We start from the raw sequence: 12,394 nt of genomic DNA, 5'->3' as shown, positions 1-12,394 counted from the left end.
TGCGAAGTGTAGATGGCTTATCCAAGTTGATATTCGAACTGAGTAGCTACGATGATATACATGGCTTTATATACTAATGGTAGCTAATTCCGAGTCGGGTTCCATTGGGTTCCGGTGTCGGTATTCGTTACCGAGTTCGGGGTCTAGATATTACAATGTGAAATACGGATGTGAAATGATACTGGTGAAATGAAATTAGTAGGTAATGGGAAGCGGTCGGAGTCCAGTGGGTGGTGTGATTGGATTCGCGGTTGGTTGAGGTGACACGGAGGCCGGCGGCATGCGCGTAACATCATCCCATGACTCATCACCAATCTCCAAAAAAAGGTTAGTACCATTGTCTTCATCCTCTGAGTCCTCTGATAAGCTCTCAACTTCAGACTCATCTGACTCAGAAACTGCAGCCAGCGATAGCATATTGCTAGCATTATCAACTCCGAATGCACCATTGGCTTCCCAGTCTGAATCCAATGATTCCTCAGCCACATTGGCTATTTCATCCTTCGATCTAGAGGCCTTGCTGTCATTGTCTGATGACTTCTTCTTGGAGCATTTGTTTTTGAAGTGTCCTTCTTTTCCACATCCCCAGCACAATTTCTTGCCAGGTTTCTTGCTCTTCTTATTGCCATCTGAGCTTGATAAAACAGACATGGCTTCATCTTGCTCTGAGTCCTTTTTCTTTCCAGACTGCTGACTACACTTGGCTCGCTCATGCTCCAGTCAGTCATATTCCTCAGAAATAGCATGGATCAGGTTCTTAGGATTGACTTTCTTGTTGGAACTAAAAAGCTTTGCTGCTGTAAGGAGAGTCGATGCATGCTTGGCAAAATAGAGAGAGATAGAGGTGAGAATCATTGAGCGGTAATCCTTCTCCTCAATGATGACACTGATAGAAGCTAATGACTCCTGTTTCATTGACAGACTGTCAAGAAACTCATGAACATTGTCTTTGGCTGGGCAATGTGACTCTATAAACTGCTGCTGAAGGTCAGTTTGTGCATAGCCACTCTTATCGGTAAACTCTTTTTCAATCTTTGACCAGGCTACAGCAACTGTGGGAAGACACTGAATCTTTATAGCGACTGAGTCAAGGATCTTCAAGAGCAGGAGGTTTTTAGCTATAGCCTCATCTTTCTCCCATTCATCTAGCTCAGCCATGAGAGCTGTTGTGGGTGTAGTGAGAGAGAGTTTGAGCTTGGATCCATCAAAGTGATCCTATTTCCCTTTGGCTTGAACACCAGTGGAAAAGTGGAGGTAGAAGATGGACCAGTTGTCACCAGACATGTTCAGTGTGAGGACGTTCGATGGTAGGCCTGTAGTCAAGGCAGTAATAATGGAAGTCATTTGAGTATGAAGAATGGGATAGAGTAATTCTCAGGGCCGTATAACCTCTAAAAAAGTGATGCACATTTGTAGCATCTAATAGAGTTTGCTGTTAGCTATAATGTAGACTACAGAATACCAATCAGTGACATAAACAAAGTAATATAAGTAGATACTCACTCTCACACAGTATAGTGATAAGCAGAAACATGGTGAGGGTGCTCGACAGACTGTATTCAATATATATAGTCCATCCTGACATAAAGGGGTATCGAGCTTGGCTGGCAGGATATGACAGAGCTCCTGCTTGCTAATCCAACAAAATTCGAGTTTCCAGGCCTCTCAACACCATATATCAATATGGCATATACTATTGTGCTTTGGCAGAGGTCTTGAGGCTCCAATAGATGCCAATCATCCACTCATCAAATTCCACAGGAGATAAAAACCCCTATAGATTGACTGCTTGAAGCAGCAAGTCACTCCACTTCTAGATCTGAGTCCCCAGGCTCCCCTCTCCATCTTTATGCCAATCTTCTGATCATTCCAGCCCCAAGATCCTTCAATGAATCCTCCTCTCTCTAATGTCTTAACACATATCTATATCATGCTCTATTACTCAGACTTTGGTCAGAGAAAATATCATTGGTCCATTGCTCTCCCTAGGCCTCCTGCCTATAGCCTTCATACAGCTCTTGATTTTTACCAAATTGGCTTCCACAACAACACCAATTCTTAGTACACAGATTACAAGCAAGGCTTGGGGTCTAGAGTGTTGAACACACAAAAGTTCTTGTCCATGATCCAGCTGCCACCTCTCAGTATTTCTTATAATGATGCCTCCTTGTTCTTGGTGCAACAAGAGCCCTCACAGGGAGTCACACCATTACTGCATGGACGAGATGATTGGTCCTGTGCTCAGTGGGTCATCTGAATGCTGCAAATGGTCATGCACAATGGCTGGTTCTTGGCAATGCCCAGCAGTCACCTTGAGGACCAAGATGCATATTATTATTATGTTTCCCACATAAAAGGACTCACTTGCGAGGTTTCTGTGTTGGCAGGCTCTACCAGCACTCAGTATGTTGGTCAGTTAGTGAATGGCATGCATATCTTGGATGAGCAGTAGCTGCGCATAACTTCTAGTCTGTCAACTTATTTTGATGTCTTCTTTCGTCAGAGTTGACATGATTTGTATAGCAGACCGCCTGAGCCAACAATTGTGTTCTCTCTGATTATTTCCCCATGCCCAAGATTTGTTTCATTTTGTTAGTTTGCTACATTATACCTTTGTGGAATATGCTGTGGTGCACATGTTGACATCTGCTTGGTTTTGCTCCAAGTTATATTTCTTATATGCCACGTAATTCATAGCTCTTGCCTAAGGCTTTGCTCCGTGTCTCAATCGAATTATATAGTGTCGCGTACTGGCATGCCACATGTAACGTGACACATACAGCATCTAATATATAATATCTACAATCACCACTCCCATCCATTAGATAGTTGACAAGGGTAAGAACTTTTGAAAGCAATGGGGAATAGACATTATGAGCTGCAATGTAAAAGGGTGGATTCTGGAACTGATATGAAATTAAGTATGCGGTGAATTGTGATTCAAGTTGGCGTCGCCATATCATTGTAATAGTTTATTCTTTATTTCGATTGGATTTCGTGCGTAGTGATTGAAAGAAGTGGGCGGATCGTGATGAATTTCAGCTTCCAAGAATCTGGTTTAGCAGAGGCGTTGCCGTCTCTCCGTTCATCGCGGCCTTCTGAATCCACTCCGACACTGGCATGTTCCCGCCATCTCATATAGATAAAATTTCATGGATAAAGATTCGCGGCAGGATGAAGTGACGTAGCACAGTGGCCAGAGACCCAAGCGGACAATTAGACTGCCTGCTGAAGGATGGATAATATGAGAGAAAATTTCTATCACAACGTTCCTAGGAAGGCGGCGGATGCGTGAGGGAACAAATTTGTATCTGATTATATGTCCGTTTTATTTACGTTGTTTACTAGCTCATCATGTATACGTCTTATTTAGATGGTTCGATGCGTCCCCAAGCGCTGGGGTAACGTCTGTGGCACGTAAACTGCGAACGACAACTGCGACCAAATGGTCCTTCAACGATAGCCATCAACCAGAACCCATCGTGCTTTATCTCCCATCAAATGAAGTACTGAAACCTTAAAAAAGACACTGAATAAACAGGAACACCGACTATCGACTACTATCAGAAGCCATGGACCCATTGAAGGGAAATCAGCCACCAGTCAGCTCGACGACGATAGGTACAGAGGACGACGCTTGGGATGCGCTGCGTGTAGTGGGAAATGAGTTGGAGGGTGGCAGGGTACGTGGGAGGGTGAACATAGTAGGAAAATCAAATGTCTGCTACAGGACATGGAACGTCGGAGGAGGTAACAGCTTTCTATCTGCCTCTGCTTCCAGGTCGAACGGCTCGAGTATTTTAGGTATCCAGCCTTCCCAATTCCAAGAACCACAGTTCGCATTTAAACAGTTCCAATTGAGTGATTTGCAGTACTCCCAATGAGAAGGAAGCCAGCCGGCACATTCCCAGTCAATGACACCAGTTACTTTCCAACCAAGAGGCGTCTCCTTCACCATGACATTGCGGGGTGCAAAATCATTATGAGTAAAAACTAGGGGATGCACGAGCCGATGACTGGCCTGAACAATTTCATCAAACTTCTCTAGGGGTCGGAGGCGTCGCAACTGGGAGTTCATGTGTTCCTCATCTTGGAAAGGCCCACACCACTCCATGTCTGCGTGCAGGCGACTGCAAATGAAAGGTCCCCCGGTGACGGAGCAGATAGTAGGGGAGGCGGAAGGTGGAATGGCACGTAGCTGATTGAAATAGCCTCTCAGCTGTGCTGCGATGGCGATTTTTCCATCTAGAGGCATGTCTCGCCAGACGTCATCAAGTTCTACACCAGGAATGCGATCCATGATTACATAGCGGTAGGAGAGCCAGCGAAAACTAAAATAGACGCGAGGAATGGGAATGTTGGTGTGTGACCTGACGAAATGCATCGTCGCAAGGTCTGTAGATATAGGACACCTATGATATGACTTGACATAAAAACGGCGTCCAATAGTCACTGAAACGTTTTGAAAGCTCATCAGGAATAGTCTCTTCAGGGAGAAAGGGCCAGGACCTACAATCCCACAGGCATGATACAGCGTTCGATAGACCAGTAGCTCCCCAGTACCAGATTTTGCATTCCCAGTAAAAGGAATAGCTTTCTAAAAAGTCGAACCGTCCCGGACGACGAGGCCAGCCTTTTGCTGCTCTTGAGTCGTCAGATGACATGTTCGAACTCCGAAGGCACGGCCCGATAATCCGTGCTTGCAACACATAAAATCCGAATTGTCCCGGAATTAATTTTCTGTTGTATGTCGCCTGCGATTCAATCATGAATACCTCAGCCTCTGCCTAATTTCCCTGTTCTAATTGGAGGTTTGCATTACTGTGCGTTGTGCAACTTTGTATCAAGAACCAGGAGATCGGACCTCAGTGAACATGTATGGGTTGTCGACATATCGGTGAGAAATGGCTCTTTCTTTGGAGGCTTCGGAATGATACCAGTCTAGATTAGACGACGGCCGAGCGAGCGATGTACTGAGAGGCTGACATATACGATTATTGTTACTTGTAAGCGTTACTCTACGAATAGGAAACCTAGGTAAACATTGGGATAACGCATGCCCACACTGTCCAGACACCCCGCACAAAATATATTCAAGGAACAGCGATTTCATCATTCGAAGGGGTCCACAACGCCCACGATGCGTGGGAGGGTGAATGAGAACAAATGGGCCACTCGATATCGATCGTGATCAGGAAGCCTAAGTATTACTCAGCCTCAGACCGCCATCTGCTCTATTAGCCCTATCTCGATACGCCTAATGGATATCAGAGTAAGTTTTCAAGAATAAAGTTGCAGCGCAGTCTCCCATTTACTGTTTTGTAGTCGGGACCTATTCACACCCTACCTGAGGAACTATTCTTTAGCGTATTTTCCACGCTGATACAATCATGGGATCCATGGCCTCTTGGACGTCTATCCTACGCGGAAAGCCCATGGATCTTGACCCTCGTATGCAAGTCGTGGAGAGATCTCTTGCTTCAGTCGCCACTGCTCTGGAAATCCTACTTTGAGCACAGGCCGATCTTTGGCACAGGAACGGCAGTCTACCCTCCTCCTTCCCAATTAAATACTTTGCTATCCTCCGAACGATTTTCTTCCGTCCCTCTATCTTTCCAGGTCAGGCTAATGGCTGCGACGCTCACCTCTGTTCCTGCAGCCTGGGCCGACCTGCTGACGGTCCTCAGTGACAATAATGCCAGCCTCGCTCGCCCAATAAATCTCATAATCAAAGGCAGGGCCGCTATGGCATCTTCCGTCGTCGATCTTTGTCGAACGGTCTTTTCGGGTAACAGGTCGGAAACAATTAGAATCGGATTCGACATTGATCACAACTGGACCTTCGAAGGGCAGGCAGGCATGGAGACTCTGAAAAATGTCTTCGCAGCGATGCCTCCGTATTTTCCCCTTGCCCGACTTTGTGGCTCGTTTTCTCTTTCCAATGAACAGGTTGCAGACTATGTCCTTTTCGCACAGATCATCAGCCACTGCGTCCATCTCACCCACCTCAAAATATCATCCCCTCTTGACAGGCGCATTGCTTATGCTATCGCTAGCGCCCGTCCCCCTCTTTCCGTATTCGATTGCAATAATTACATAGCAAGTGCACTTTCTCAGGTGCTCTGGACTGTCCGAAGGACATTGGTATGGCTTAATGCGGGGTCTGTAATACGGGTAACTCACACTGGCGGTACCATGACGTTTTCCAGCGGCAGGCAAACATTTGTGTTGCCTCCCTCCGGATTCCCCCTACTCCGCGAAATTCATATCGCCTTCGATGATAGTGATACAGGGCTCTTAGAGGCCCTAGGAAACACCAGACTACCATCTCTCTCTGCACTGCGATTACACCTCAATCGCACTAGTGACGACCTCCATGATGCCGAGCGTCACTTGCGTGATTTCCAATATGCATCAGCCTTTGCGAACAAGTATGGTCAACAGACTAGATTCCTGACCCTCGATATGCTTGGTGAAGAGACTGACGGCGCACAATCTATACTCAACCAGTTCCCCAACCTCGAAGGGTTAGCTCTGGGAAGCATTGGATTATCGTGTCCGTGCCATGCAACACTGCATAATCTGCGTATCCAGTATGCGTGGGATGACAAATGGCCACTTCTTTATCCCGAATCAGGCCGCTTCCCTGCTCTCAAGACAGTGGGAATTCCCTCCACGCAGTGGACCGAAGGTCGGGAAGACCTTGAGGCACACGGTATAGGGGTCGATCTGTGGGAAGATAATTATGCATGGGGTGACAGGAACATGTCGTTTTGGATGCAAGGTTTTTTCTCTTGATTGTCGTGGTGTCTCAAGTCTCTGCGTCGTGATACGATATTATGTTTTTTCATGTGATCGTGGGCCTCTACATGTAACTTAGTGGGTAATGTTATGAACCTTCGTTGTTTGACCTTTGACTTATCTTTCTCTGGGAAACAGTATCTGCTGTATAGCGATGGCCACAGGTTACGAGACCTCTTCTCAAGTATGAGAAGCACACATATGAAATAAATAGTCATCAAATATTAACAAATTATATATATACCGAAAAGAACTCTACATGCCAGATGCCTCCCGCGCTTTCATTTCAGTTTCGTACTTGCTGGCTGTACTGGGGTCCATAACATCAATACCCATCTCTTCAGCTATAGATGTAAAATGAGCCTCTCGTGCACTTCCATTCATAGGAAAAAGTAACAGCTTACCAGCAATCTGCTTAACGGGTCCAGTAAACCACTTTCTCGCACTGAGGAACCAGTACCCGAAACTATAGGTAATAACGATGCCAACCGCCACAATGGAGTAATTGAAAGTTTGCGAATCCACGGGCTGTTCCAACAGGAAATGAGCCTGATATTCCGTATTTCCCACGGGATATTGACACGTACATTTACTTGAGGAAGGATGAAAGCAATGGAGATGAACATGATCCACAGCACCGCGGCTATCGCCACCGGGTATGAAAATGAGCCAAGATGGAATGGACCTCGGACAAAGTTTTCTCGGTTTATGACACGAAGTGCGACAGGTATACCTGCACCAATTGATCAAGGAAGCGCCTACAATTGGAAATATAAATACGCTTACCGTAAGAGATATACAGGCCAATCGTAGCGATAGATGTAGCCGCTGAGAACGCGACTGTGCTGCCTAAACTAGGCAAGCCCAGAATGAAACTCAAGGTACAAGCAAGCCACACTAAGGAAGGATAGGCGATAAGAGCTACTTTTATGGCAGAGGCACATACCGGTTCGTATGGGCGACCTCCATTTAGAGCTGACGACCGCGAAGAACTTGGATCCTGGAATACCACCATCCCGAGCAAATGCATACATCATACGGGAATTCGACGTGATTGAGAACGTCCTTACTTTACCATCAGTAGGACGACACATGCGAGAAAAGCTATACTTACCCGCAGAAAAACATACATCCGATAATGATGACCTAGAAAATAGTAAGCCAAGAGCATGAGCGAATTTTTAGAAACATACCATAAGGACAATTGCGCCGTCGGTTCCGACGGTGTCCAAAAATATTTGAGCCACTGGTTGTCCGGTGGATGAATTCACAGTCGCATCGAGGTCTTGAATGGAGAAAAGCAACCCGAGAAGAAGATACCATCCCAAAATGGATGACACGCCGATAGCCATGACGATGCCGATACTTCCTGACATGGCGGCGTTGCGCGTTTCTTCCGTCATCTGTGATTTTCTGTTAATAAGAGGCATCGGAGGGTGCGAAGAACTCAAATCAAACGCACGTGAGCACTAGCATCAAATCCTGCGAGAACGGTCAGGGTAAGTATATAGAAAAATGACGAACATTGCACACCTGTGAGAGTATACTGGTAACATAGAGGGACGCATCAACGTATGAACAAGGTTATCCTGCGGAAACTTACTTGTGCCATAAGAGTCTACGCGATGTGCGTCAATCGCGAAATGTTTGAAAGCATTTTAGGGGACATACACCAATAACCACGACGTAGGCGTGACTAGCCCTTTCACCCCATCCACCTGTACCATCGATAAAGTGGGTAAAGACAAATTCGGCTGACTGATGCGTTGGAGCCTTCGCGAGAATGGCGATCACCAGAGAAAAGGTTCCAAGGGCGTGCCACCACACGGAGATGTTATTCAGGTAATGCAGAATGTGTACGCCAAACGTGTTGATCAAGCCTACATGGCCATCAAACGGAGACCGGATTAAACGAAGGGAGTTATGCTGACCTTGTGTGACCAAAACAGCTGCGTAGACACCAATCTGAGTTCGCGAAGTAGGTACAAAGTTGGTCTTGAACGTGCACACTGTGGACAAGAAGCTGGCACAAGCGAAACTGATACCGGTGGTGACGGCGACTTGGCCGAGAAGATTGAACCAGCCTACAAAAATCAACGATCAACGTGCCGAAATGAGCGACGGACATGCGTACCGCATATCCATGACGCCATGGCAGAGTGTTGTGGTTTTGAAAGCATGGCTGCCCAGAAATAAGGACCCCCTGACGTTGGATGCGCACTGGTCGGAAAGATGAGTAAATGTTGACGTCAAGTGATGATGAAAGCGATTTAACCTGCAGACCTCTACCGACGTGTTAGCATGCATATCAAAGAGAGAGAGAGAATTGTGACGTACCGGCCATGGATAGCCCCACGAACATAGTGAATATTGAGACAACAATCCATCCCCACACCATGACAGCAGGACCTCCGGTGTTCTTTTCAACTTAATTAGCGTATAATGGGTTTTCAGACGCGGGGCGCTCACCAGTCCAAACAGAAACAGCGACGACATACCGGTCACCACGGATATGATCGAGAAGGACACCTGAATATTGGGTTTGAACGCGCTAGATGGATAGGTCGCGAAAAAAAAGGTACCCCGAAGTTCTGTTGCAAACGGAATTAAAAGGTATCTGTTCGTGATTCGTTCCGCAAAAGCGTACCTGCATCAAACCCAATTCTCGTCTGGTACACCGGGGCTCGAATCAGTCTCGTGAGGACATTAGCGAGTGAAAACGTACCTGAGCTCCTGCCTGTATCCCATACGAGCCAAATCCTCCTCGTCGTTTTCGATGACATGGTCATGAAGTGCATCGGCCATGTTGAATGCAAGAAAGTGAAAGGTCGGAGGCTATCATAAAACGATCCATCGTACTTAAAAATGGATCTGGTTGTGGATACACGATAAGAGCACATGCACGAATTGCCCGAAAAGGACGTACCCGTGGTGTTAAGTCGCGACTCGGGGATTGGCATTTGATGGATCACTGGCATTCTGCAACGTTATCTCTGAGCACGGCCAGGGGTCGAGCCCGCACCACTGAATGGCTTACCCGCGGCGTCGATTGTTCAGGTGTAGAGCCGGCTCATCTTGGGAAAAATATTGACCAGGACTTTCGAACGGGCCCAGAGACAGACGAATCTTGGTAAATGCAATAATTAAAGTGGATCGGGGAAATAGGTCATGGTACCAAATTTCCGTATACCTTTCTGGCTGCCAAGTCGATAGCACACGAGGAGTCACGACCACGACCAATGGACGCTGGCGGCAAGAGGTGCAACTCTAGGTAGAAACACAGACAAAGAGTGGGTGGGCTTCCAATAATGGACTGCGATTTTATTTTTACAAGTTGTATGTGAAGGGATTAGCCATGGCAGAGTGACACTGACAAGTGGCTGCACATAGGAGACTTGCATAGATACAATTGAACACTATACCTAATACATAACATTGAACATTGAATGCGCCCAGGTACGTGCTAGAAATCAACAGTATCAGGGACGGCGATATGATTCCTGCGCTGGATGAAGACCATCAGTACAATGATAGATAGACTCCGACATCTGTAATGTCCCGAACGGAGGAATCGCATCCGAGGTCAATCAACAAAGGTATAGTTAATGCCAAAGGGCCAAGAGCCGGCGATGTAGACGGTATATCGGGCGACAGAGATCAGTGTTCGAGGCAAGAGTCGATGCGTTGGGTCACGGTCCTGTCGCAGCGGAGTATATTCTTGCAGTGGCGGTGCTGACGTGTTCTCCGCCGGCATCTTCATCGACGCGTCCATCCGGCTTGTTCATCATTCAGGTATAAATATCCCTTCTCGCTCTCAACCATGATTCACTATACTGGCACTGAAGAAACATGAATTTATCACGGACGTCCTTGCGCTCGGCTATTCGTTTCCCAAATCGACGGCTACCGTCATGGTTGGCTGTTCCGAGACGAAGTCTTTTTACCATAATAGACCAAGGGCATGAAGGCTGGAGGTTGAGGTGAGTTCTCAACTGTTTTTCCTTTCAACTTAGGCTTCTAACTTCGTCAGTTTTGGTCGGAACCCGGTGCAGCTAAACCCTGGAATCCGTTTGCATATGCCAATCTACCATACTATTCATAAAGTCGACTTGCGGGAATCTTCCATCTCAATACCGAACGTACGCTACTACTACTTGAGCTTTCTTCCTCAAGGATGCTGATTACATTGATGTAGCTCCCTGGCTATACTCTTGACAACGTAAACCAGATTCCTCCTGACATTTGCTGCTGCTCAACCGCTCGAAACAGGTCCCCGTAACTTGCTCAGGATCTCTATTTTATCGCATCGTCGACGGATACAAGGCTTGCTTTGAAGTTAGTGATGTGCAGAATAATATCAGGAATGCCGGAACCTCAGCTATGCGAGCGGTTCTCGGGACGTTTAGCTACGACCAGGTGCGTCGAACTCAACTCTGCGCGCAATCTTTTCCCCCCCCCTCTCATCAAGGGAACCTGTGCAGGTAATAGGTGACCGAAACGGCCTCAACACCAAACTGAATTCCGTGATCGGTAATTCTATCAAAGTATGTATGTCGTTTTGACAGCCGGAAAACGATTCAAGTGACATTGCCATAGAATTGGGGAGTCGAGGGCACTCGTTTCGAGATCCAGTCATTCCAGCCTGCGAATCGCGAAGTCGAGAGGCAACTTGAACTCCAGATGGAGGCTGAGCGTAATCGGCGAAAACAGCTCCTCGATACGCAAGCACAAGTCAATGTCGCAGAAGGCCATAAGCAACGCGTAATTTTGGAAAGTGAGGGCCATGTAAGAACCTATATTTCTCTTGCCCTATCATTCTCGAACAATCTAACCCATTCCATAGCTCCGGGCTAAAGCGAATGAAGCTGACGCCAGTTACAAGACTGTTGTTCGTGAAGCCGAGGCACGGTCCGTGTTCATTTCCTTGTCCTGTCCCGGGTTTATAAATCTTTGTGTACAGGCAACAACAGGCGATTATGGAAGCTTCAGCCCTGGCAAGGCAGGTCGAGGAGGTTGCTCGAAGTATATCCATGGACAAGGGTAATGTGAAGCCGGAGGAACGACAACGGGCTCTGGAAACTTTGGTGGAGTTACGCCGTCTCGAGCAGTTGAGGGCTATTGCTGCGAGCAAGAGCAATTCAACCTATTTCTTCGGCGACAAGTCTGCTTTGGGACGTTCTAGTGCGGATGCTTACAACATTGATTATGCGGAGCATATAAAGGGTGGAGTTGCAAAGAGTCGTCAGGAGGCTGGTGCAGTAATAACATCGTAGGAAGCAGTTTGTTTTTGTCTCTTGTTGTCGAAGCTGTTCTCCATTCTTGTTGTTCCTTGTAGCCTCTATAAATCATCATAGCTCCACTCAAATGTATAATTATCTGTACGATACATGCATAATCTTTACTTTCCTTTGTAAATTGTTGTACTCACTGGTGTCTGCTACCATCTCGCTCGGCAGGGATGCCCTACGCTTACGCTCGCACTGATTGCCAATTAATTAGTCTTCCAGGTTTGCCTATGCATATCCACGTGATTAAGCTGACGCGTTCGCGTTGTTTGCTGTTGTTGTCCTCATTCATTTCCTTGAGGCTTGAC

The 12,394-nt window shown here is 46.8% G+C and overlaps 4 protein-coding genes across 4 annotated transcripts; 2 read left to right on the top strand and 2 right to left on the bottom strand.

The window, feature by feature from the left end:
- Nucleotides 1–3,311: 3,311 nt before the first annotated feature.
- On the bottom strand, nt 3,312–4,650 carry BT62DRAFT_956918 (kinase-like protein). The gene is made up of 2 exons (XM_043188394.1): nt 4,514–4,650; nt 3,312–4,452 (listed from the first exon to the last, which is right to left on the bottom strand). The coding sequence occupies exon 2, from the start codon at nt 4,382–4,384 to the stop codon at nt 3,725–3,727; it is 660 nt and encodes a 219-aa protein (XP_043034069.1). The 5' UTR covers nt 4,385–4,452; nt 4,514–4,650; the 3' UTR covers nt 3,312–3,724.
- Nucleotides 4,651–4,944: 294 nt separating this feature from the next.
- BT62DRAFT_997708 (uncharacterized protein) lies at nt 4,945–7,005 on the top strand. Its single transcript, XM_043190674.1, has 3 exons — nt 4,945–5,006; nt 5,074–5,272; nt 5,326–7,005. The coding sequence occupies exons 2-3, from the start codon at nt 5,261–5,263 to the stop codon at nt 6,796–6,798; spliced, it is 1,485 nt and encodes a 494-aa protein (XP_043034068.1). The 5' UTR covers nt 4,945–5,006; nt 5,074–5,260; the 3' UTR covers nt 6,799–7,005.
- Nucleotides 6,928–9,699, bottom strand: BT62DRAFT_581704 (APC amino acid permease). Its single transcript, XM_043181503.1, has 19 exons — nt 9,527–9,699; nt 9,449–9,470; nt 9,384–9,392; nt 9,271–9,330; nt 9,139–9,220; nt 9,077–9,086; nt 8,936–9,021; nt 8,733–8,885; nt 8,473–8,681; nt 8,405–8,419; nt 8,335–8,347; nt 8,264–8,283; nt 7,995–8,204; nt 7,916–7,947; nt 7,748–7,866; nt 7,588–7,698; nt 7,389–7,534; nt 7,206–7,329; nt 6,928–7,145 (listed from the first exon to the last, which is right to left on the bottom strand). Exons 1-19 carry the CDS (start codon nt 9,604–9,606, stop codon nt 7,057–7,059), a joined length of 1,590 nt encoding a protein of 529 aa, XP_043034067.1. The 5' UTR covers nt 9,607–9,699; the 3' UTR covers nt 6,928–7,056.
- A 901-nt stretch (nt 9,700–10,600) lies between these two features.
- BT62DRAFT_997706 (uncharacterized protein) lies at nt 10,601–12,250 on the top strand. Its single transcript, XM_043190673.1, has 8 exons — nt 10,601–10,781; nt 10,832–10,940; nt 10,997–11,020; nt 11,071–11,217; nt 11,283–11,345; nt 11,398–11,586; nt 11,645–11,709; nt 11,762–12,250. The coding sequence occupies exons 1-8, from the start codon at nt 10,651–10,653 to the stop codon at nt 12,072–12,074; spliced, it is 1,041 nt and encodes a 346-aa protein (XP_043034066.1). The 5' UTR covers nt 10,601–10,650; the 3' UTR covers nt 12,075–12,250.
- The last annotated feature ends 144 nt before the right edge of the window (nt 12,251–12,394 follow it).

Source organism: Guyanagaster necrorhizus (genome assembly GCF_019112545.1).
Source record: "Guyanagaster necrorhizus MCA 3950 unplaced genomic scaffold BT62scaffold_48, whole genome shotgun sequence".
NCBI classification, from domain to species: Eukaryota; Fungi; Basidiomycota; class Agaricomycetes; order Agaricales; family Physalacriaceae; genus Guyanagaster; species Guyanagaster necrorhizus.
Note: the sequence above shows the minus strand (reverse complement) of the source record. Positions and strands in the feature narration are given on the sequence as shown.

Bases quoted from the DNA above. Each gene is read 5' to 3' on its own strand.
- BT62DRAFT_956918 (XM_043188394.1), bottom strand. From the start codon at position 4,384: ATGCATTTCGTCAGGTCACACACCAACATTCCCATTCCTCGCGTCTAT.
- BT62DRAFT_581704 (XM_043181503.1), bottom strand. From the start codon at position 9,606: ATGGCCGATGCACTTCATGACCATGTCATCGAAAACGACGAGGAGGAT. The intron at 7,535-7,587 runs GTAAGCGTATTT...CAATTGGTGCAG, and splicing joins TGGCCTGTATATCTCTTACG to GTATACCTGTCGCACTTCGT. The intron at 7,146-7,205 runs GTAAGCTGTTAC...TTACATCTATAG, and splicing joins ACCCGTTAAGCAGATTGCTG to CTGAAGAGATGGGTATTGAT.
- BT62DRAFT_997706 (XM_043190673.1), top strand. From the start codon at position 10,651: ATGAATTTATCACGGACGTCCTTGCGCTCGGCTATTCGTTTCCCAAAT. The intron at 10,782-10,831 runs GTGAGTTCTCAA...TAACTTCGTCAG, and splicing joins CATGAAGGCTGGAGGTTGAG to TTTTGGTCGGAACCCGGTGC. The intron at 11,021-11,070 runs GTAAACCAGATT...CGCTCGAAACAG, and splicing joins CTGGCTATACTCTTGACAAC to GTCCCCGTAACTTGCTCAGG.